Source organism: Lagopus muta, chromosome 1 (assembly GCF_023343835.1).
Source record: "Lagopus muta isolate bLagMut1 chromosome 1, bLagMut1 primary, whole genome shotgun sequence".
NCBI classification, from domain to species: Eukaryota; Metazoa; Chordata; class Aves; order Galliformes; family Phasianidae; genus Lagopus; species Lagopus muta.
Window position 1 is genome coordinate 134548229 of NC_064433.1, and position 20293 is coordinate 134568521.

At 38.8% G+C, this 20293-nt stretch overlaps 2 protein-coding genes across 9 annotated transcripts in view; one reads left to right on the forward strand and one right to left on the reverse strand.

Annotated features, from left to right (window-relative positions):
* Positions 1–11709, forward strand: part of LOC125688141 (pinopsin-like) — a 79396-nt gene extending 67687 nt beyond the window's left edge. The window contains exon 5 of the mRNA XM_048933788.1: positions 8823–11709. Within this exon, the coding sequence (XP_048789745.1) occupies positions 8823–9047 (225 nt within the window). The 3' untranslated portion in view covers positions 9048–11709. The remainder of the gene's footprint in view (positions 1–8822) is intronic.
* Positions 1270–20293, reverse strand: part of ST6GAL2 (ST6 beta-galactoside alpha-2,6-sialyltransferase 2) — a 173940-nt gene continuing 154916 nt past the window's right edge. For all 8 annotated transcript variants that reach the window (XM_048933746.1, XM_048933731.1, XM_048933712.1 and 5 more), the window contains 2 exons: positions 19091–19265; positions 1270–6592 (listed from right to left, as the gene is read on the reverse strand). In XM_048933746.1, the coding sequence (XP_048789703.1) occupies positions 6324–6592; positions 19091–19265 (444 nt within the window). In that variant the 3' untranslated portion in view covers positions 1270–6323. The remainder of the gene's footprint in view (positions 6593–19090; positions 19266–20293) is intronic.

The following is a 20293-nucleotide window of genomic DNA, read 5'->3' on the forward strand; positions in this document are numbered from 1 at the left end:
TGTGCCCAACACTATACAGTTCTTGGGTTTCCTCTCCCATGTCGCAGACAATACAATTTACTGAGCGTTTTATCATATGGAACATGGTGACCTTAAGTTCTGTGTGTTTTTAGGGAGTTTTTTGATGAAAAAAGAAAGCCCAGTAAAAGCAAAACTGAAGAATTTGAAATACATCTCAGCATTCAGTTTATCCCGTCTTGTAACTAGGTGTTTTGAGTTTTCTGTGAAGTGTTACTTGCAAATTGTAACATATAGTGATTATCCCCTTGAAGTCGCCCACTAGGAGATGAACTGCATGATTATTGGCTGACAGGAGTTTATGCGATGGCAATATAATGTTTAATTTTTCACTGATGTGCAGCCAGGTTTACTGTAGGCATACACTCACTGTGATTGTCTGGGGTGAAAAGCCCAATTTCAGCCGCTGCAGTGTCACATCTCACCCATGAAGGAGGGAGGGGTGACCAGATTTGCAAATCCCCCTAGTTGAATTAAGATGAAATGACACTCAAGGTCTGTACATATGAGAGAAAAATGATCAATGGTTATCATATGTATGTTGGCTCTCCCGCAGTTTTATCTACCTAAGCTGTATGGTTTTATAGAGAACTCAAGTGAGCCTTGCATTAACAACTTTAAGATACAGAGAGAAAAAAAGAAATAAAGAGTGGGAGAAAGATGACCAGTCATGGATCTGGGCCTACCAACAAGAGTGTTCCATGTGCTGTAGAACCAAGAGGAGAAGCAGCAGCAACAAGAAGTAGGGGCAGCAGCAGTGAAAAAGGGCTGGGCTGGCCTTCTCCTAGCCCTTATTTATATTATCAAAGCAAAAAGGGTTGGGAAGTCTCCCCTAGCCCTTATTTGGAACTGTTGGCTCCAGTTCCAGGTTTGGTTGAGACACGAGACGCCAGTCAAACCAACAAAGGCAGCACCAGGCCCCCTCCCATGGTTGTCCATTTCTTGGGCATTGTTCTGGACCCTTGCAGGAGTGGTTGGGACATCAGTCCAAGGGACATGTGGCTCCTCCCTTGGCTTAATTTTCTCTTGGACTTGTTGCTGAGGCTTGTTCTTTACACATTGTTCAAAGACTACCAACGCAGTGTAATACCACATGTTTAATGGAAGGAAGTAGACTTGTAGTGGTCACATTATACGGTTTTTCATCACAAATCAAATGACAAGTTATGCTTTCCTTTGTTAAGCTGTTTTTCACTTAAATAATAGTTATCAAAAAAGCCTATTCTTGTTAAGACATAATGTTGGATTCCTTGAATGGATGGCACAGCTATTTACTTAGTTTATTAGCATTTCAAGTACAGCATCAAATCACCAGAGCACAACATGCTTAGAGTGCTTGAACATCCCAAGAAATGAACTGCCAAATGAACTACCTGCTTGGGTAGACACATTCATTTAAGAATAAAACTGCCTTTGGAATGTTCCCTTGTTTTCTGTAGTTTACTGAAAGCAAATTTTCAGTCTGTCAGTCCATTTCAATTTGAGATCAGTGACAGTTACATTCCCTGTTTAGCTGTCTGCAGTTCAGTGTTATTCACGCAAGCCAGTATGAAAAGACAAGCACTCTTAAACAAATGAAAACCAATGCTTTATTTACAGGAAAAAATCTGTACACTGTGCGTACATAAAAATATACAAAATCATAATAGAAAATATAAAAAGTGTTAAAATGTATACAAACACTTCTTAAAAATGTGACTCCTGTAAAATCTTAAGCTTTGTTATTAGAGTACACATTCATTTAAAAAAATCATCATACAAAATAATTCTCAAAGCTATTAAAAAAGTACACAGTCTATATTTGAATAGTTCAATGACTACATAGTCTAGGAGTGATGCGATGATATGGGTAAACGTAAGGCTTTTACACACAACTCTTATTTAAAGAACAAAACTCTGAATCTGATCACTAAGCCAGAGAGAAGAAATTTGCAGTATCAAAGCTCATTTAACGACGCAGGCATGCCCAGACACGGGCTACTTTAAATTTCAAACAGTTAAATCAGGTATCCTCCTTCTGTGTGAGAGAGAGGATAGCTTCCAGGAAAGAGCCCGGTGCTCCTACTACAGGTTTCCGAATCACCTACTTCAAAAAGCAATTTCATTTATTTAATATGTGTGTCAACTTTAAAAAGCATGTCAGGAAAAAGAGGACCCATTTATTTTTGCAGTCTATGTGTTTGATATTCCTTTCATGGTACACCTGCGTCACCTTTCAAGTGGCATTCTCCATCCTTAAGAACTGCTGAGGAGGAAGGGAATGAAAAAATCACTGTGAATTGGACTTTTATTTGGAACTACTTGGTTCAATCCAACTTTAAAATGAGTATGCTCAGTCTGCAAAACCATTTAGTGTATGTAGATACTACTCTTCATTTTAGTAAAACGCTCTCTTGGTTTTGTTGACTTTGCCAAGAGGTCAATAGGAACAAGCTCCAGAATTTGTTTATCTGTACAGAGAGATTGCAGATCACAGTGTGTAAACAAGCTCCTTCTCTTTCAAGGTACAATTTCTTTTATCATTGTAATTTCCCTAACTTAACCAGAGTTTCACTAGCATAAAACTGCACAGTGAGGTAAAAGAAAAAAAAGTAGTATTCAGTAGTTTAATTAAGAATTAAACTGAGCTGAACTGTGAGTCTACGCCCAGGTAATCTTTAGAACTATAAAGGAATGGAACAATTAATAATTTATCTATAGCAGAAAGATTTTGGCTCAAAATGAGGCAACACCTGTCCTATTTTTTCTTTCATAAACAGAAGAATACCTTGACTTAACCATTCAAAGGTTGAATGCATAAAATGATAGAGCACCACATGTCAGAAAGACTAAAGAATTCACAGTGGAGCTTAATGAAATTCAAAATAAACTCAGCACGTTTACTTAAGATGCTGCTGTGTTTCTGCTTAGTTTCAACTGAGTGCAACTTTTGTCCACAGTACCAGGGCACAGAAAAGGGGCTCTCTGGCTTTTGAAGGCAATTTATTCCTATTTGTCAGTAAAACTCCACAAATTTGAAACCTGAATCATTGTACCAAGTCTGAAGGGAGCTCAGGCATCAACTAACAGCGGTTTTTGCTTTGCTGATGGCATGTGTCAAGAGCTTAGTCAGTGCAGACCTCTCTTGCCTTGGTACCATTTCTCTCTGCTAGCGTGCAATAGCTGCACAGGAGAGCTATGAAGCCATGCCTACATCTACTTCCGAAAACCCTGTGATCTGGGTGGGAAGATGCATTTTCTTCCACATTGTCTACATTTAGTAAGTATCTATAAACTGCACTCTCACACATCACTGTTTTTAAAAGACACACAGATTCAGTGTTACTACACACTCATTGCTTCAAGTTGACTGGATCTTTGCCCTTGTGAAGGACGGTGGAATGCCCACAAATGCAAGAAATACTTGGTGGGCTCCTATGAAAGCCACCAACGCCAAAACCACAGAGAGTGTAAGCACTGGTGATAGCAGTACCTCTACAGGTCCTTCATGTTCCCTCTTCATTTCTACCCCTTCCCCTTTTGAACGAAGTGGAGGAGAGCCCTCAGTTAGCAAATCAGTTGTATTTGCACTTGCATCAAAAAACAAAGGACAAGAAAGACAGTAGGGGAACAAAATCTCTTTAAGCAGTCATCAGCTGTTTGACCAGACAGACCAATGTAAAATCACAGTGGAAACCAGTGCTACGAAGCCACTCTAGGGATCCTTGAGTTTTCAAGAAGATGGGGATCATAAATTGGTCTTCTACCCTTTGCAAGCAAGTAAGTGCCAGCAGCACAGTTCTGTGGCATCTTCTGAGGTGATGGTGCCACGGCATCCACACTGAACTTATGGTGGAGCAGTGACTGCTATATAAATCAGAATACATCAAATTCTCCTGGAAACAGTTGCACAAATATCTCAAAAGGTTGAAGAGTGTCAGCATACCAGCAAAGAAAAAAAATCCGCTGAAAGGCCTTAAATGTGCAAAGTCCAGTACAGTGAAAATATATAGCTTGTTTTCTGGTGTCTCAGACCTGGTTCTACATCATGACTTAAATGATGCATTAAGTAGGTATGATAGCACTTGCTGCATGGAACTCTGCAAAAACCACCTTGTTCTGTGCAACAGCTATGTGGACAACTTACTGAAGAAGTAATACAACATAATCTTGCTATGGATAGCTGAGTAATACAGTTAGCATTTTTTTTAATAGAAATCAGAGTTTGAGTTTAGTGGTTGCAGACCAAAGTGATATGCTTTTTTTCAGAACTTGACAATTTCCTGCTTACAGAAAGTAGCATAGTTACTAGTTCTAGAAAGGTAACCATCTCCCTTCCGTTACACACATGTGGCAGCTAACCCAACATGCTGGAAAGGCAGATGTATTCGGTAGTACTTGCTCAGACTTCAAATGTTTTGCAGGCACCTTAACAAACATACTAAAAAATAGAATAGTAGGTTATTTATCCTCCACAAGATTAAATAACAATGTTATTAAGAATAAAAGTTGCTGACATACATCAGTAGCTAATATATCCAGAGTCTGAAGCTAATATAAATAAAATCTGTTCCTTTTTATATGTACCAGAATGATTAATGGATACAGTTACACACAGAATGTAGAAGTACAGTTTTTAGACCATCTGGACATATTTCCTGTCAGCGAGAGGAATCTTAGAGGATCATAAGGCCCAAATTAAGAAGCTACATGGGAAAAGAAAGCTAAGCCCTATGCAAGAGATATTCTTCCCTTTTGAGGAGAAAAAATCATCAGACCCTAAGAGCAGAGGGAAAAAAAAAAAAAAAAAGACTCTGTGATGATGCTTACATTGCTATCAAAGTGGAAATAGTCATTCATACCATTTGCACACTTACTGTCTCACTGTTGCACAAGACAAAACACAAAAGATACTTTCCAACACAAACTCTCAGTTGCCTTTTTGAACTGTCTGCCTTTTCACTGAATGGACATGAACAGGATACAGCTGTGTTCTACTAAATTTGACCTATGGGAAAACGTACAGTCATGTGAAAAAAAAAAACACCGCCATCAATGGAAAGAAAAACAGCACACAAAAATCCTCCTGCCACTCAGGAGGCAATCTGAAATTGAAGTCTTCATATTTTAGATGTCTTAGCGTTCACGTCGATTTTCAGAATTGCCTTTAGAGAATGTTCTCATTGTGTGTCATGAAGGAAAATATTAAATGATCTCCACATGCTGTCCACAGTCAGTTTGTTTTTGCAGGCATTACAGCTTCTCTGGAGTACAGCTTTTCAAACATGCAGTAAAAAAGTGCTGATATCCTCCTCTTTTGTCAAACAACTCCCATACTTTCTTAAGAGCAGTAAGTTGTGAGCAAATGAATTTGATTTTGATCACAGTGAAATACCTCACAAATGATGTCTGTAATCCTCAGTGCTATCTTTGCTGCAGAAAGGTGAGCTCCCTCTACATTTGCTTGCAGCGCAACTTGTGTTTGCTACACAGTCTTCCTTGGCTTTCTCTGGATAGTTTTTATCTGTGCGTAGTGTGGGAAGGCATCATTTCCCTCTCACTTACACCCTCTTTGTAGGCCTCTCAGGGAAAATATTTTTCTGAACAGGTTATCAATATGTTTGTTGCTTTCTACAGAAATGAGGAATTTCTCTTTTCCCTGTACCCCGCTCAGTGTGAGCAATGGGATGTGACACCAAGGGTGCATCCAGTGATTTAACTGATTTAGCTGCGTGTTTTGCCATCTACATCTGCACTGATTTCATAGCCACCATAAGGCCTCCTGTACAGTTAGAAGCCCGCGAGTGAACCAGTGTATGAATAGGAATTAAAAGACTCCTCTAATCAATGAATATTCAGCTCAGAGTAGCAATTACTTCATTCTTGGAGAGTGTGAAAATCCCATGGAGCCATGAGAAATGCTGCATTGTTTAAATGGCAGCTCTGTACACGAGCGATACAGGCTGCTACACAATGCCAGATTTAACAGTTAAATAAGTTCATTTAAAAAAAGTTACAATCTAGCATATGTGGCATAAGAGACCACTGACGAATTCTGACGGTCACACCCACAACAATACATTATATTTCGGCCTAAGTATGTCCTCTGCACCTTTTGTAAGCTAAGCTTTTCGTTTTCTTTAACTATTTGCAAAGCAGTAATAAATACTCAGGCTCAGAAAAGAAGTATTTCTCATGCCTGCTACTTAATTACAATTTAAAGACTCAAGACTGGATTGGTCTAAGATACATTTTTCAAGTATTCTCTCCTTGTTTATAGTACGACAGTAGTACCTTATTGCACATTGTTTGTGAAGGACTCTCTTCTACAAGGGTGGGAAATCATTTCGTTCCGGGCATTTGACAGACTTGAACCCTGGCAAAATGACTTTCCCCTTTCGGTACAGATCGTCCTGCAAACCTTTGTTCATCCTCTGCACCAACAGCTTCTCATAGAGCAGCGGGTGATAAGCCCCTAAGGTACAAGCTGCATCGTAGTAGAGTTCGTGGTAGTGACATAGGTCGGTCTGTCGGACTGAAGGGATGTATTCGTACACGTGCACTTCGCTACACATGGACATCATGATGAGGATACCTGGAGCAAAAAGTGAAAACAAGAGTGAACTTATACAGACTGATCCCTATAGAGTTGACAAGGCAGTACACGAAGCATAAGGATGAAGTAAAAGGCCTGTAAGTGCTTGCACAGCATCAGCCTCCTTGAGGGAGAAGACTATTCTCTCCCACCTCCCTGTTTTCCCCACCCTGTCCACAAAATATCCCACACAAGAATCAAGGATCTAAAGCAGCTGTGCACTAAGCCAACTGATGACGTTTCATAGTTTTATTGTATATCATGAATTCTTGAAATCGTTTACCAAGACAGACTAGGTACATGCATTCACTTGGACAATTCAGATTATGCATACATGCAGAGCAGTTGCCTCATGTTTTTAAGGAGCTTTTCTTTATATTTCTACCAAACACACAGCTAAATTCTGGCCTGTTATGCACAAGAGATCTAAAAAATTTCCAGTTATTCCCTTTCCAGCCAATGCTGTGCTTTAAGATATATTTGTCTTGCAAACATTTACATACATTTTTATCTTCAAGGCTCTGGAGAATCTAGGAGAATACTATTTGCCCTTTCCTTTTTTTGTATATAACAGCAATGAGAAACAAAAACTGAAAAATGATCCAGTATCACCCATGTTTCCTCACTTGGCAAGTTTTGAATGGTTGCTTCCAATCATTGGCAATATTGGGGTACCAGTGTAATCACTGAAACATCTACACCTTATTATAACGTTGGTCTTTTCTGGCCTGGAATTGAAGCAACTCCCCTTTTTCTATTCACCTGCTTCTCTATAGACAGGAAGACATTGCAAGGAAAGCAGCCTAAGTACATGCAGAAGAAGCATCAACCAGTATTGGTGGGTGAAAGTCCAGAGCTTTCTCAGAATTTTCTGGTGGACTTCATGGAGAAAGACTCAGAAGGGTGAAGTCCCTCTTAGAGCAGTGTCTTCAAGAGGAAAAACCTCATTCCACCTTCTGTTCAGCAAGGAGGAACCTACAAAATGCTAACTCACTCTTTCTTGCCATGTCTGAATAGCAGACAATCACCTGCATTGTCAATAGCTGCATAGAAAGACCTTAAGGAAATGTTTAAAGCCCCTGTTTAAAGCCAGCTAAAGGTTAGCTTTAACCTTATGTGCACTCCTTAGATGCTGTTGTTACTCTCCTTAATCCTGTGTTTGGGATGAAAAATAAGACCAATAGAGGATCTGGAGGAAAACAGGTGCTTAGGCAGACGTTGCTTCCCCATGGCACAACTGTAAACCTGTACTACTAGAAGGTTTTTATAGCTCTGAGAGAAACTTATATGTAGCATTTGCACATTTTTGAAGGGACTTATATATATTGATCAATAGCACTGCCTAAACTGCAATACTTTCACATCAACTTCACATCAGTTTACGAGAACCTCTTCCACCTCTTCCATTTTATACAACATATGAAAGGAAAATGATTGATTAAGCCTTGTTGATACTTTTTTTTTTTTTTTTTTTTTTTTTTTTTTTTAAGATGCAACTTTAAAAATCAAAACATATAGAAAATTTATTGAAACACTTCTTGCACTGCTGGTAACCGCATCTGTTGTACATGACCGTCAGCTCTCAGAGGAGACAGCTGGACTAATTCTGTTCATTTTGCAAATACAAATGAGAACTGAAGTCATTGGGTTTTTTTTTTTTCATTACAACAGTTTTGGAATCAAAAAGCATCAAAGGTGTTTTGGATGATTGTCAAAAGTGAAATGAATTAACATAAAAAATTATTTTGCTTCTTTAATTAAGCAAAGCTGTTTTCTGAAGCTCAGTTTGCAGTTTGGGAACATTTCAATGGCTTGTTAATGAAAAGAACCTTATGTTCTTCCTGCTGTGTATCATTAGATTATCAAAATGATATTTTTCCTCGCCTGATGCGTGAAGTAACTGAAAACCAATTACTTCTGTGATTAAATCTTCTTTTATCACAAATAAAAGGTTCGGAAAACATCTCACATTCTTCTACAGCTTTAAAATCTACACAGCCTATGGCCTTAGAAAGGCAAAGCGTATCAATTTCAAAGGACAAGTCCACAAATTTAAGTGAACTTTAATCTTAAGCAGCAAGATACACAAATTCAAGGTGAAAAAATGTCTACTTTCAATGTGGGTAAAAAGCACAAGCCACACTGCCTTGCCTCCAAACTCTTACAGAGATGCTCTATATATTTAGCCTGCCTAGCAAATATATCTAGAATTGTTTGTTTGTTGTTTCAGTTTTACAAATGCTTTCGCCTGCTTTTCCACTGTGAACCTCCTTCCTCAACTGATGGAGAGCCCACCTGCCACTCCAAGGTAACCGTTATCCAGCTGAATCAGAGAACAGACGGTGGAAAGGTGTGCAATAATGAACCATGTCCAGAAACAGACCATAAAGTCACTTCTCTCCTGCACCCAGAGTCAAGCCTGGAGCCAGCTGCAAAAGCTGTACCACCACTGTAAGAGGAAAATTGACTCTGATGGAAAATACAAGCCTTAAACAGAAAATGTTTGATGTCACTGTCACGTTACCCAGCTAACCTTAAAATTACTAGAGGAAATTGCCATTTGTGGGATAAGAAAGCTGTCAAGAACAAAAACTGGGACTCTGTTATCATTTCCTTAGTAACAGCAAAGATGGTATGGTTCATAATGACAAAATTCCAAGCAGTATCATTGACTTTCCTGTAAATTAGTTAATGGAGCACTCAGAAATGGTAACGTTTTAGTTCTCAGTGACCTGTGGATCTGTGTCCTCCAGAATCAATCTAAAAGATACATACTATCTAATTTAGCTTTTTGCTTTTCCTATGTCATTCTACACAGTCCATTCTTTGTGGTTTCAGATTAGGTAAATCAGATAACTAATTTCTGGCAGTCAATTCAATTTTTTTTGCTTGTATTGGCAGTCAATTCAAATTTTTTGCTTGTATTGGACAAGAATGTTTTTAAGGATTAAATGGTGACTCTGAGGGCTCGTTTCTGAGTGGTAACAGTTAATTTACAGCAACACCTTTGCATTTAAATCTAAGGTAAACGAACTGGAAGATGAGTTTGACAATGCCCCATCCCTGGAGGTGCTCAAGGCCAGGTTGGATGGTGCCCTGGGCAGCCTGAGCTGGTGGGGGGCAGCCCTGCCCAAGGCAGGAGTTTGGGCTGCTGGGCTCTGAGGTCCCTTCCAACCCAAACTGTTCTGTGATTCTATGAATCTGTGAATGACTAGAGACTACCATACACTGAGGTGTCTTTGGGCCACAGAGGTTTATCTTTCCTGGTGGAAATGTGAGTAATCCTGAGACTTACAGACCTGATGCACCTGTCAAATGCACAAATCCAGCAAAAAACAAACAAACAAACAATGGTCAGTGCCAGACTTCTTTTTCTTTAGCATCTTTAACACCACAGTCAAAGAGACCAATAGTGTGATACAGCCAGCACTTTCATCCCAATAGCTGATGAGTGAGAACCCAAGACATTCAGGATAACACATTTGATCTACAGGACACACAAAAAACACCCCCCAAAATGCTCTTTCTTGTGGGGAAAAAAACCCAAAAACATTTGTGAGCTGCTTTCTTTGTATGAATTGAATCCTAATTAAAATAGAAAACAAATGGGTTCAGTACTGTCCCACACCTTCTAAGATATGAACTTCCTCCACATGGGAATACCTCTAGATCTTATTGCCATCTAAGTTTACAAAAAACATCTTTAATACAATAGCAGCACTTTAAACCATGAGGACATTCGCACTAGTACTAGGATGGATTCAGTTTTTCTCTGCTCTCTAAACTTGCTCATGTTATTCTGCCTTCCTTTGAATGTCCAATCTCATTTCCATTTGTAATCTCAATTATCTTTACAAATCTTTTTGTGTTATTACTTCCCTGGTTTCTCCTCCGCAGCTGAAATTTTCTCCCCCACACAATGACTTCAGTTTCCAGGTTTCCCTTATTTAATTCTTTTCCCTGTGCTGCTCACAGTACATCTATTTGCTTCTTTCATCTATGTAATTTTCACATCACTGCTCAATGCAATATCATCTACAAGTTTGTTTCATATCTCATCACTCCTCCTTGATCATCACCATAAAGGATAAACAAATTTTCTGATAGCCTGTAAGGCAAAGAATTTCCATATAATACACCCAAACACTGGTCTCTGTTCACAGTCCTTAAGTTAGCTTTCAGACAATGAACAATTACTACATATAAAACAGTGCCAACTGGCTCACTCAGCACCTAAGTAGATGTTAATGGAAGATGGAAAGAGAGTTGCTATCCCATAACCTTGTAGTCTGGGCAGAATTAATCCCACAGAGATGTACATTCGCATTTCCAAGCAGTCTGGTCTACAGTCCTCTTTAAAGACATTGACAAGAGGCAGGCATTTCTGTGGTAAAATTCGTCAGACTTATTTTAGATATCTGTTTTATGATGGGATTAAATTGATCCTTATAAGTGTTGTTTTTTCTCTTCAGTGACTAGGTAGAAAGTGAACAGACAGTCTGGTTCTTGATATCTGTACCTTCTCCCTTCTAGATCTAAAGCTCTTTAGCTTAGAGAAAAATCATGTAAATACTTTTTTCAGGAACACTGGATGAAGAAATGAAAACAAAGTGTGATTCATCTGACCAAATTTGCCCAATGATGCAGACATCTACACCTCAAATAGCTATCACAGATTCCTTTGCTGTCAGTGGAAGAAAGTGCATTCTCGGGATGCAGTGCCTGCCAACTCATCCTATAGTAAGCACTTAAGCACGGATCATGAAGACGTTCCTTCTGATGATGATGGGAAAAAAGGAATGGTAGCACGGATAACTTGTATTTCTCTTGTATTATACCTCTCTCTCAGTGTAAGCCAGGAGTTTTACACGTAGAAAGGAGCACAGGTCTAACAGCCATATTTACCCTTTGCTCTGCTGTGTCTGAGGCTGACAATCACACTATCACAATCATAATGTGGAGGCATCTAAAGCTAGGACATGAATCCTGCACTCTGACTAACCTGGCTATGGACAGAAATCACTTTTATGTGCAAGGACCAGGCTGATGGGAGATGGCCTTTTTTCACTCATAAGGATGTATGGGAATCAGAGTGAAAGGAACAAATAAAATATTTAGGGAAGACCAGAGGACAAGTCCAGATTGGATGGGGCCCTGGGCAGCCTGGTCTAATATCAAATGGGGAGTTTGGTGGCCCTGCATGTGGCAGGGGGGTTGGAAATTCATGATCCTTGAGGTCCCTTCCAACCCTGGCCATTCTGTGATTCTGTGATATGCACAACTTAAGAAAAAGCAAAACAGAAGGAGCTATCTACAGCAGGCAAAGAGCAGAATGGAGAAGTACTCCTTAGAAAGGTGAATACCAAGTAGAATTCATGGGACACACACACAAAAATGCCTTTATTTACTGAATAATCTCAGTAAAATCTAGATTACCTAGATTAATCTAATTAATCTACTAGTAGCAATATTACTACCATGCCTAGGGAACTTGGTCAAGACCCCATTATTGTACAAAGAGTATAAAGAGTAGAAATACTGTCAGTTTGAGTGATGAAATCACAGTGTGGTCTGGAGGGACCCATGGATTACTTCAGAGGGAAAGGGATCTCCCAAACTTGTTGAGTCCAATCTCTCCCATCAGATCAAGTACAGCTCTGAAGTTAGATCAGTTTTCTCGCAGCCTTGCCCAATTCAGCACTGAGTATCTTTAAGAATGGAAGTGAAACTCAAATATTTTCAAAAGTTCACTGAAGCATTCAAAAATAACATGATAGGCATGATCGTGGAATCAGCAAGCAGGCTGGAAAATGACTTTTCTTCTAAGTCTGATGATTATGTTTTAATAGCTAGATCTTAATTATCCAATCAAAAATTCATAGAAAGGAAAAGGTCAAGCTATCTTCTGTAATTTTAGCTTTGGCAAACGTGACTGGTACAACCATACATTCAAAACTGCAGCTGAAGATATTTCTTCATTGAAAAGAATATTCTCTTTTCTAATCTACGGTAATACCCTTGTTGGATTTTCCATCTTTCAGAAATCCTTTTAGGATTACAAATATAAGATGGAAAAATGCATAATAATTCTGCTTGCGTAGGGGAAACTTGTTTCATAGGAATCACTCAAAGGTGTGCTTCATTAATGTTTTATAGGTGAATGACAATGCTCCTAATTACTGTGTTGAAAAAAATACAGGACTGTGAGCCTTACTTTGTGAAGTATGCTACAATATATTACTCCAAAGAAATGACGTTAGAAAAACAGTCAACGTGCAAGTTTCTTAAAGCAGCACAATATCAGATGCCAATGAAGTATGGTGGCTTTCAAAATATGATATATTAATATTTCTAAGTCCTCAGAAGGATGTGTGTCTTTTTTTTTTTTCTTTTTTTTTTCTTTTTTTTCTATTCAGCAGACTTTCATGATGTTAGGATGCTTAGGGTATGGTTTAACTCAGTCTGAGTGGCATAAGTAAATTCCTGGAATTTTACAATCTGTGCTGAAAACATTTAAAACAAAATTAAATTATTTGCATGGACAGTTTACAGAAATAAATTCCAACACAGAATCACAGAATCACAGAATCACAGAATCACCCGGGTTGGAAGGGACCCCAAGGATCATGTAGTTCCAACCCCCCTGCCTAGCAGGCCCACCAAACATACACATTCAGATCAGGTTGCCCAGGACCCCGTCCAACCTGGCCTTAAACACATCCAAGGACGGGGCATCCACAATCTTCCTGGGCAGCCCGTTCCAGGGCCTAACCACTCTCCTAGTAAAGAACTTCCCCCTAACACAAGCCATTCTGTGACTCTATGACTCTATGATTATGGATTCTAATCAAAAGGAGAAAATGTTTCTTAATTTGTTCTTGGTGATTTTAATGACCCAGCAGTTATCCAATTTCCAGCATGGATCTTTTGTACAGTACAATTAGGCTTTGTGGTTAGCACACTAATTTAAAAATGTTCTCTAGATAATAAGAAAATAACCTACAGCTTAATGTACCTGAATTCAACAGATGCTGTACAAAAGCATCTAAAATAATGTACCACTCAAACATTCAGCAAAAGTTCAGCATCACTTTAACAAAATTTAAGAGACTCTGGAAAAATATGAATAAGCGTAATCTGATTATTACACTCACAGTGTGACTCACTTCACAGACAGCACAAGTTTATTTACAGGAAAGAATTAAAGCTAGATGCACAAATATGTCTGTGTTTGATAACACAAGCACTTGAAAGCATTACAAATGCATATAAAGTGTTTAGAAACTATAGTTCTCTATATGCTAGGCTACTTCTATCAACTCTATTTTTTTACTCTTAAGTAAACAAAGTAGCTTGTTGGATTTCAGATACCACAGGAAAATTTGTTACTCCTTGAAACAGGGCCAAATTTGCCTCAGGTATTCTTTGGAACATACATAAAAAGAAACTTTGAACTTTTTAAACTATTCTGTTTCTTAAAATGGGTTCTTTTATACCTGTTGATGTACTATGACAAAACTAACTGAAATAGAACATTACCTAAATTTGCAGAAAAACAAATACTTATTAAGGAATTTAATAATTACCAAATGCCTAAGCCTAACAAATTGTGTAATACTTGTCATCTTAGATGTATAATACTCACATTATGTACTAGAGCTAGAAAATGACATATCTGTCACAATGTGGAATGCAAAAATCTATACATTGATCACAGTAATATACTCTGTAATATGAGCATAGACTGGAAAATATTGACCAGTAACATCCACATATTTTTTAAAATATATTTTTAAAATATATTATCTAAATTTGGGTGATGTGCCAGAATACTGAAGATTTTTAATGTGATTTGGTTTTTAATTTTCAGGTTTTAATGTGATTTGGATGAAGAGAGAAGTCTGTTTTTTTATGTCTGTAATTTAAGATAGTAGGAGTAAGTAAGGAAGGAAGTAGGAGTTTAAGTAAGGGAGATGCTCAAGCTCTGTAATGTTTTTAATGTAAATGAAAAGAATTATGTATTGGAAGATTATGTATTGGAAATATTATTTCTCTGCATAAAATACTTGAACAATACTGAGCTGAAAAGCACCATTCAGTTCTTCAACCAACCACTGAAGAACAGCTGATTAAGTAATAAAGTGATAATTTAAGTGATAAAGGCAAGTCTTACTAAGTCGAATTGTTTCTTTCAGCTCATGGAAGTGTGTTTTTCTAAGCAGAGCTGGAGATGAGCTGCACTCTTCTGTTCAACGCGCTCTCTGAAGCCATTTTAAACTCTTAGTCATATACTGAACTGCTACTACTGCAGTGTAATGGTAGTCTTGCTTGTATGATTGTCTCATTGCATGCACATAAAGACTAAATATTAATGATATTAATGATGCAGAACTGTTTTGAGTCTGTAATGTGAACTGTAAAGCCTCAAACGAGCCTCTTCCTTCTCCTAGCAATAAATTAACCTGGGCTTGGTAATCATTTTGCATTCAGTGGTTCATTTATTAAGCTAATAAAACATAGAAACCTACACAGACCACGTTCAGATTTGGGAGTTAAAAAAGCCAACAGACTAACACTGTCAAAAAGGCAAAAGCTGCTGAAAAAAAGTGACAGGTATACAAATGTGAATTTCAGGTAAAATCACTTCTGAAGAGGTGAGTTAGAAAAATGTGCCAATGGACTACAGAAAGCAGGAATTCATACAAAGGGGTCTTCATTACAAAACTGTATATAATCCAGATTACATGAGATTTGGTGGCTGGACTCCTACATTTCATCATGTCTGAAAAATACGCAGCAGTTCACAGTCCAGGACTGGATGTAAACATATCAATATTCGTTTAACAAACCCAGTTTTCAACCAAGTGTGAACTATAGTGTTGCCAACTGCAAAAAGTCACCAAGGCAACTTGTTGCCTAGGGCTAATGCAAGACAATGAGAACACCAGGCAGTCTTTTGTTTAAAAGCATGAAGGCGGCAGCCACAGAAACAATGCGAAAATATTCGGGAAAAGGATTCTCAAAGCTCATCTAAGATTAGATTAGGGACACAAAGAGTGAATAATTTATAACGAGGAATGACATTAGCTAAGATATGACATGCCAAAAGACAAAGTTACAAGCTAGGAAAAGTCTTCATCAGTGTCTTCTAGTGTCTCAGAAAACAAGCCAAAAAAGATTCCCAGATTAAAACAAAAGATTTATTTTCCCTTGGAGCACTGATCCCCCCAAAAAACAAAGCAAAACAAACAAAAAAATCCAACAACAAATCTATGTTCTTGGTCATTATTCAAACCCCTTGAGGCAGCTCCACTAGAGGATGACTTGTCTGTGCCATACAAAGATGGCATACTCATAAAGTAACACACTACAAACTGGATGCAATTTGACAATGCGTTCAGTCTGTTTTCAATGATGTCCTGAACTTATACCTATCATTAAGCTGGACAGGAAGCATTGTTAAACCAACAGCAAATTCAATGCAAAAGACTGCAGTCAGATATTTGTAGCACTGCTAAGGTGCAGAATGGCATCTGTGATGGATGTGTTGCTTCAAGGTGACATCTCGCTTGGAAGAAAACTGAAAGCAGGAACATCTACGTGCTACAGCCTGATGCCATAGAAACTGGATGAAGTTGATGTGTATTGGGTAGTATTCATTTCACCTGATTTTAATAAAACCTCCATAGTATATGCATTATAGTTTAGTATTTCAGAAGTGGCTAGAAGCAGTGAAATATGCAATTACTGCAAGATTTAAACATACATAAAATGTGATATTATCAAAGCATTCCAGACTTGTGCCTTATTTTCAATGTAGCCTGTAGCACATTCAAGCCTGCTCCTCCCCACAGACCCTCCACACCCCTTTCCTCCAGCAAAGATGTGCACTATTCTTCCCTCACCTCAGCCTTGAGCTACTGCAGTGCAGATGCCTCAACTCAACAGCATACTGAGCTAATACGGGTGGGGTGTGGGGGAGCTTGGGGCTCCAGGACAGAGTTATGCTGAAACAGAGCAACCCATAACCCAAAATAAGAACAAAACTTATCCTCTTCAGCTCCTATGCAGTGAAGTTACCAGGGAAAAGTTTCCAACTCTTCCCACTCAGGTAACAATATGTACAAGACTACCTCTTCCTCACAAATGAACCACTTGCCCCTGTTCCGAAAGGATTAATAATATTGTGACTTAAGTACCTTCACATAGCTATTTAACAGTGTTAAATGATTCTCCTGAATCTCTTGAATGTTAAAAGATTCTCTCTACTGCTGAAGGATGGGTGACTCAGTGCTGCAGAGAAACACTGTGAGAACACCTTCCATCCCAAATCCTCCCTTTGGGAAGACTCAGTTTCTTGTAAATAATACTAAGCAGCAGAAATGGATATAAATTTCAGGTTCAAGATGTAATTGCTGAAGTAATTCTCTAAGACCACCCTAAAATGTTCCTGACATTCCTGATGTATCCACGTTTTAATTTTTACAATTTATCCAATTTTGTAAACTGGGACTAATAAATAGGAAGAAGTTTGATAGTCAGAACATGTTTCATACAGGTGCACTCAGTTGTGTCTTTCAGCTTCAGTTCCAAATGGATATTTGCTGCATGAGTTGTTGAGAGATACCTGACATGAAGACCAACATGACTTTTCAGATTTCTGCCAAGCTGCATTATATGCCCTATGCTTTGTCTTGCCCTTTGAAAGGATATAGTTGCTGTTCCTGTGCTCTCTCCCAGTTTTTATTATATTATATGTGCAATGGATTGACATCTATTTAATAAGGTTTCTAAAATAGGAAGCCTTTCCCTAATGACACATTTAAAATGCATCTATCAAAATAGTAGGTAGTTATCAAATGAGGTGCGTATGACTCTCAATGAGCATGTCTTACTGTCTTATTTTCTAGAAGCTAATATTAGCATTGCTAAAATATATAAAAGTTTACTTTGGGCAAGAACCAGATAGATAAAGTAATATATTATAAATAAATAATAGGCATTCTTATATTATAAATAAAATAGGCAAATAGCCTAATCTAAATCTCCACACACTTATTACATGTAACTGTGCAGCTTTTGTTGCCAATGTTTTTGCTTCTTTAGCAGTTAATGTTTTCCAAGCATTTTCTGCTTGTAGTATATTTTTGTCAGGAACATTTAGGTTCGGGGTTGGAGATCACTGTTTTATTCTTACAGTGAAATTAAATCACGTTTCTTCAAAGAAAGCTTTTGAAGTGTTTCTTATATACTGTGGAGAGTACAGATTGACAGCACAATGATCCTCTCCACTATTCTTATGATCAGCAGCTGTTATCCTATTTTTATCAACAACTTCATTACTCCAAGAATTGCTTTTGCAGAATGTGAATGCTGCTGATGAGATCATTCCACATGAGCAGACTTCTCCTTATGAATTTCTACACACAGGCACCAAAAATCTCACTTCAAGAAGTAACCCACTGCAAAGCCATCCTTCCCCCACACAACCCTTTTCTTCTTTCCACTCATGATCCAGACAAGCACAGCCAACTCAGGACATCAACGGATGCTTTTTCAGGCACCTTTATGTTATCCCACTCAGAGCCTCAAGCATTCTCCCTATAGCCCTTGGTGAGCTCCACAAAACCATAGGATGCCACTACTGCATACGAAGCCCAGTACGAGTGCTCAGAAATGGTCTTCCCATAGCTGATGAAATGTCATATATCATTACTTTTAGATTCAAATGAAAAGACAAGTTTCCAAGGCAGACAATGGCACTTGGAGTTCTATTGATTCCTGTGCCTCTAGATGCATAAATAAGGAAGATCCTGACTCAGTTTTGCTCCTCTGAACTACATGCGTCCTTTCAACATTCACAATAAGGACTTGCTATGTTCCAGATAATGCTCTCATTTACGACATTAGGCAGCATGAACTGTGGCCTCAGTGCCAAACTGTCCCCCAATAAATATTAACAAATGATGGAAAAATATGATGAAATTCTATTGCTTTGAGGGTAAGAAGAAAGGGGATGCTTCAGCCTCTTACAGACTTCACTGGAAGCTGTGACAGGGAAATTTCATTCCTAGGCATGTGCATGGGATTACAGTCTGGTCTGTCAGACTGCATCAGTGACTCCACCCTCACAGCATGATGTGCTGCATGCTTTCATTAACGGTCTTGAGCACCACTGTTACATGATCTCAACAAAGAACTTCAGAATTGAGTTGGTTGTCAATGGATAAATTAATATGGAATAATACAAATTTCTCATAGATGCGTGTATTTTAGAAGTATGATACATATACTATGAATATGAAGAGTGAGAAAGCAGAACAGTAAATTCACCCAACTGTTTTATAGTTCTCATCTCTTGTATTTTGGATAGTCATTATTCCAGTTTCGATCAAGAACAAAAAATAGATGTACATAGATGAGATACTCATGAAACACACACATTTATAGCTTTGTTTTTATCTAACATAGGACTGGGCCCATCCTTGATGCACCTACCAATAAAACCTGAAGAAGGAGGGTTGGGCTGTATTTTCTCTTTAGTGTTCTCCTGAATGATGTCCCAGAGCTGCCATATAAACTTTGGATGGAGAATGTAAAAAGGCTGGTTTGGATTCTTCCTGCGATGCTGTACATAGGGAGTGAACAGGTTGTAGTCCGGCTTCTTATACCACTGGGAAGAAAAAAGCAAGAACTTTCTTAAATCTTATGTTATCCAATGTATTTTGAATGCTACATGAGAAACAATGTGAATGAGCTTGAATGCCCTGGAAGCACTCAAGGCCAAGCTGTATGAGGCCCTGGACACCTGAGCTGGTGAGAGCAGCCCTGCCTATGGCAGAGAGTTGGGACTGCATGGGCTTTGAGGCCCATTCTAATTCAAGTCATTAGTGATTCTATGAAGGCAGCTGGCATTGGTGAACATTTGTCCTAGAAATCCTCATTCTAGGCCACTCTTCTGACTTTTTTCACATAGAGACATCCAATAATCAACTAAGTGCAGCAGGACAAGCCAACCCCAACTCCCACTCAAGCCCACAAGGCACATCAAACATCAGCACGTGAAGCAGCCCTGTGACAGCCTATGCAAGAAGCAGGCAGTTTCTGGCATCTGCTGCCATGGGAGTTGAGCAGATGAAGGTTTCTTCCTACTTACAGCCTGCTCAGCTCCCAGCTCCCCCTGCCAAGAACCATCAGATCAACTGGTCCACTGGAGCTGCAGCACTTGCCTAGGCAGAGGCTCTCCAAGTGACAACCAGACGAACGTTGGCTGCTCTCAGCGAGGAGCACAGATGGCTGTGGGGGAGCAGATGCAAAGGGGAACTGGTAGAGGGAGGCCTGGGACACAGGGAAGGGGCACCAAGAGAGATTGTTACTGAGGTGCTGTATTTTGTCTGGGAAGGTGGGAAAAGAAGGATGCAGTTTGTCACCTTTCTTGATAAAGCCTCTCTCTGAGATCTAGCAATATCCCTCCTTTGCAAATATACAGAAAATTCACTGCCACATAAAAATAGTAGCATACCTAAACGAAAAAAATCCACACCATTCATCTATTCTAGTATCTCAGAGGAAGCCACTCTAGTACAAGAGCTGGCTACAAAAAAAGCATTTTAACCAATAAACTTATTTTGGCCAGTTCAGGCACAAGTAGTGAACCCTGCTCCTCAGAGAATGACTTTGAGGTTCACTGTGGTGAGAAAC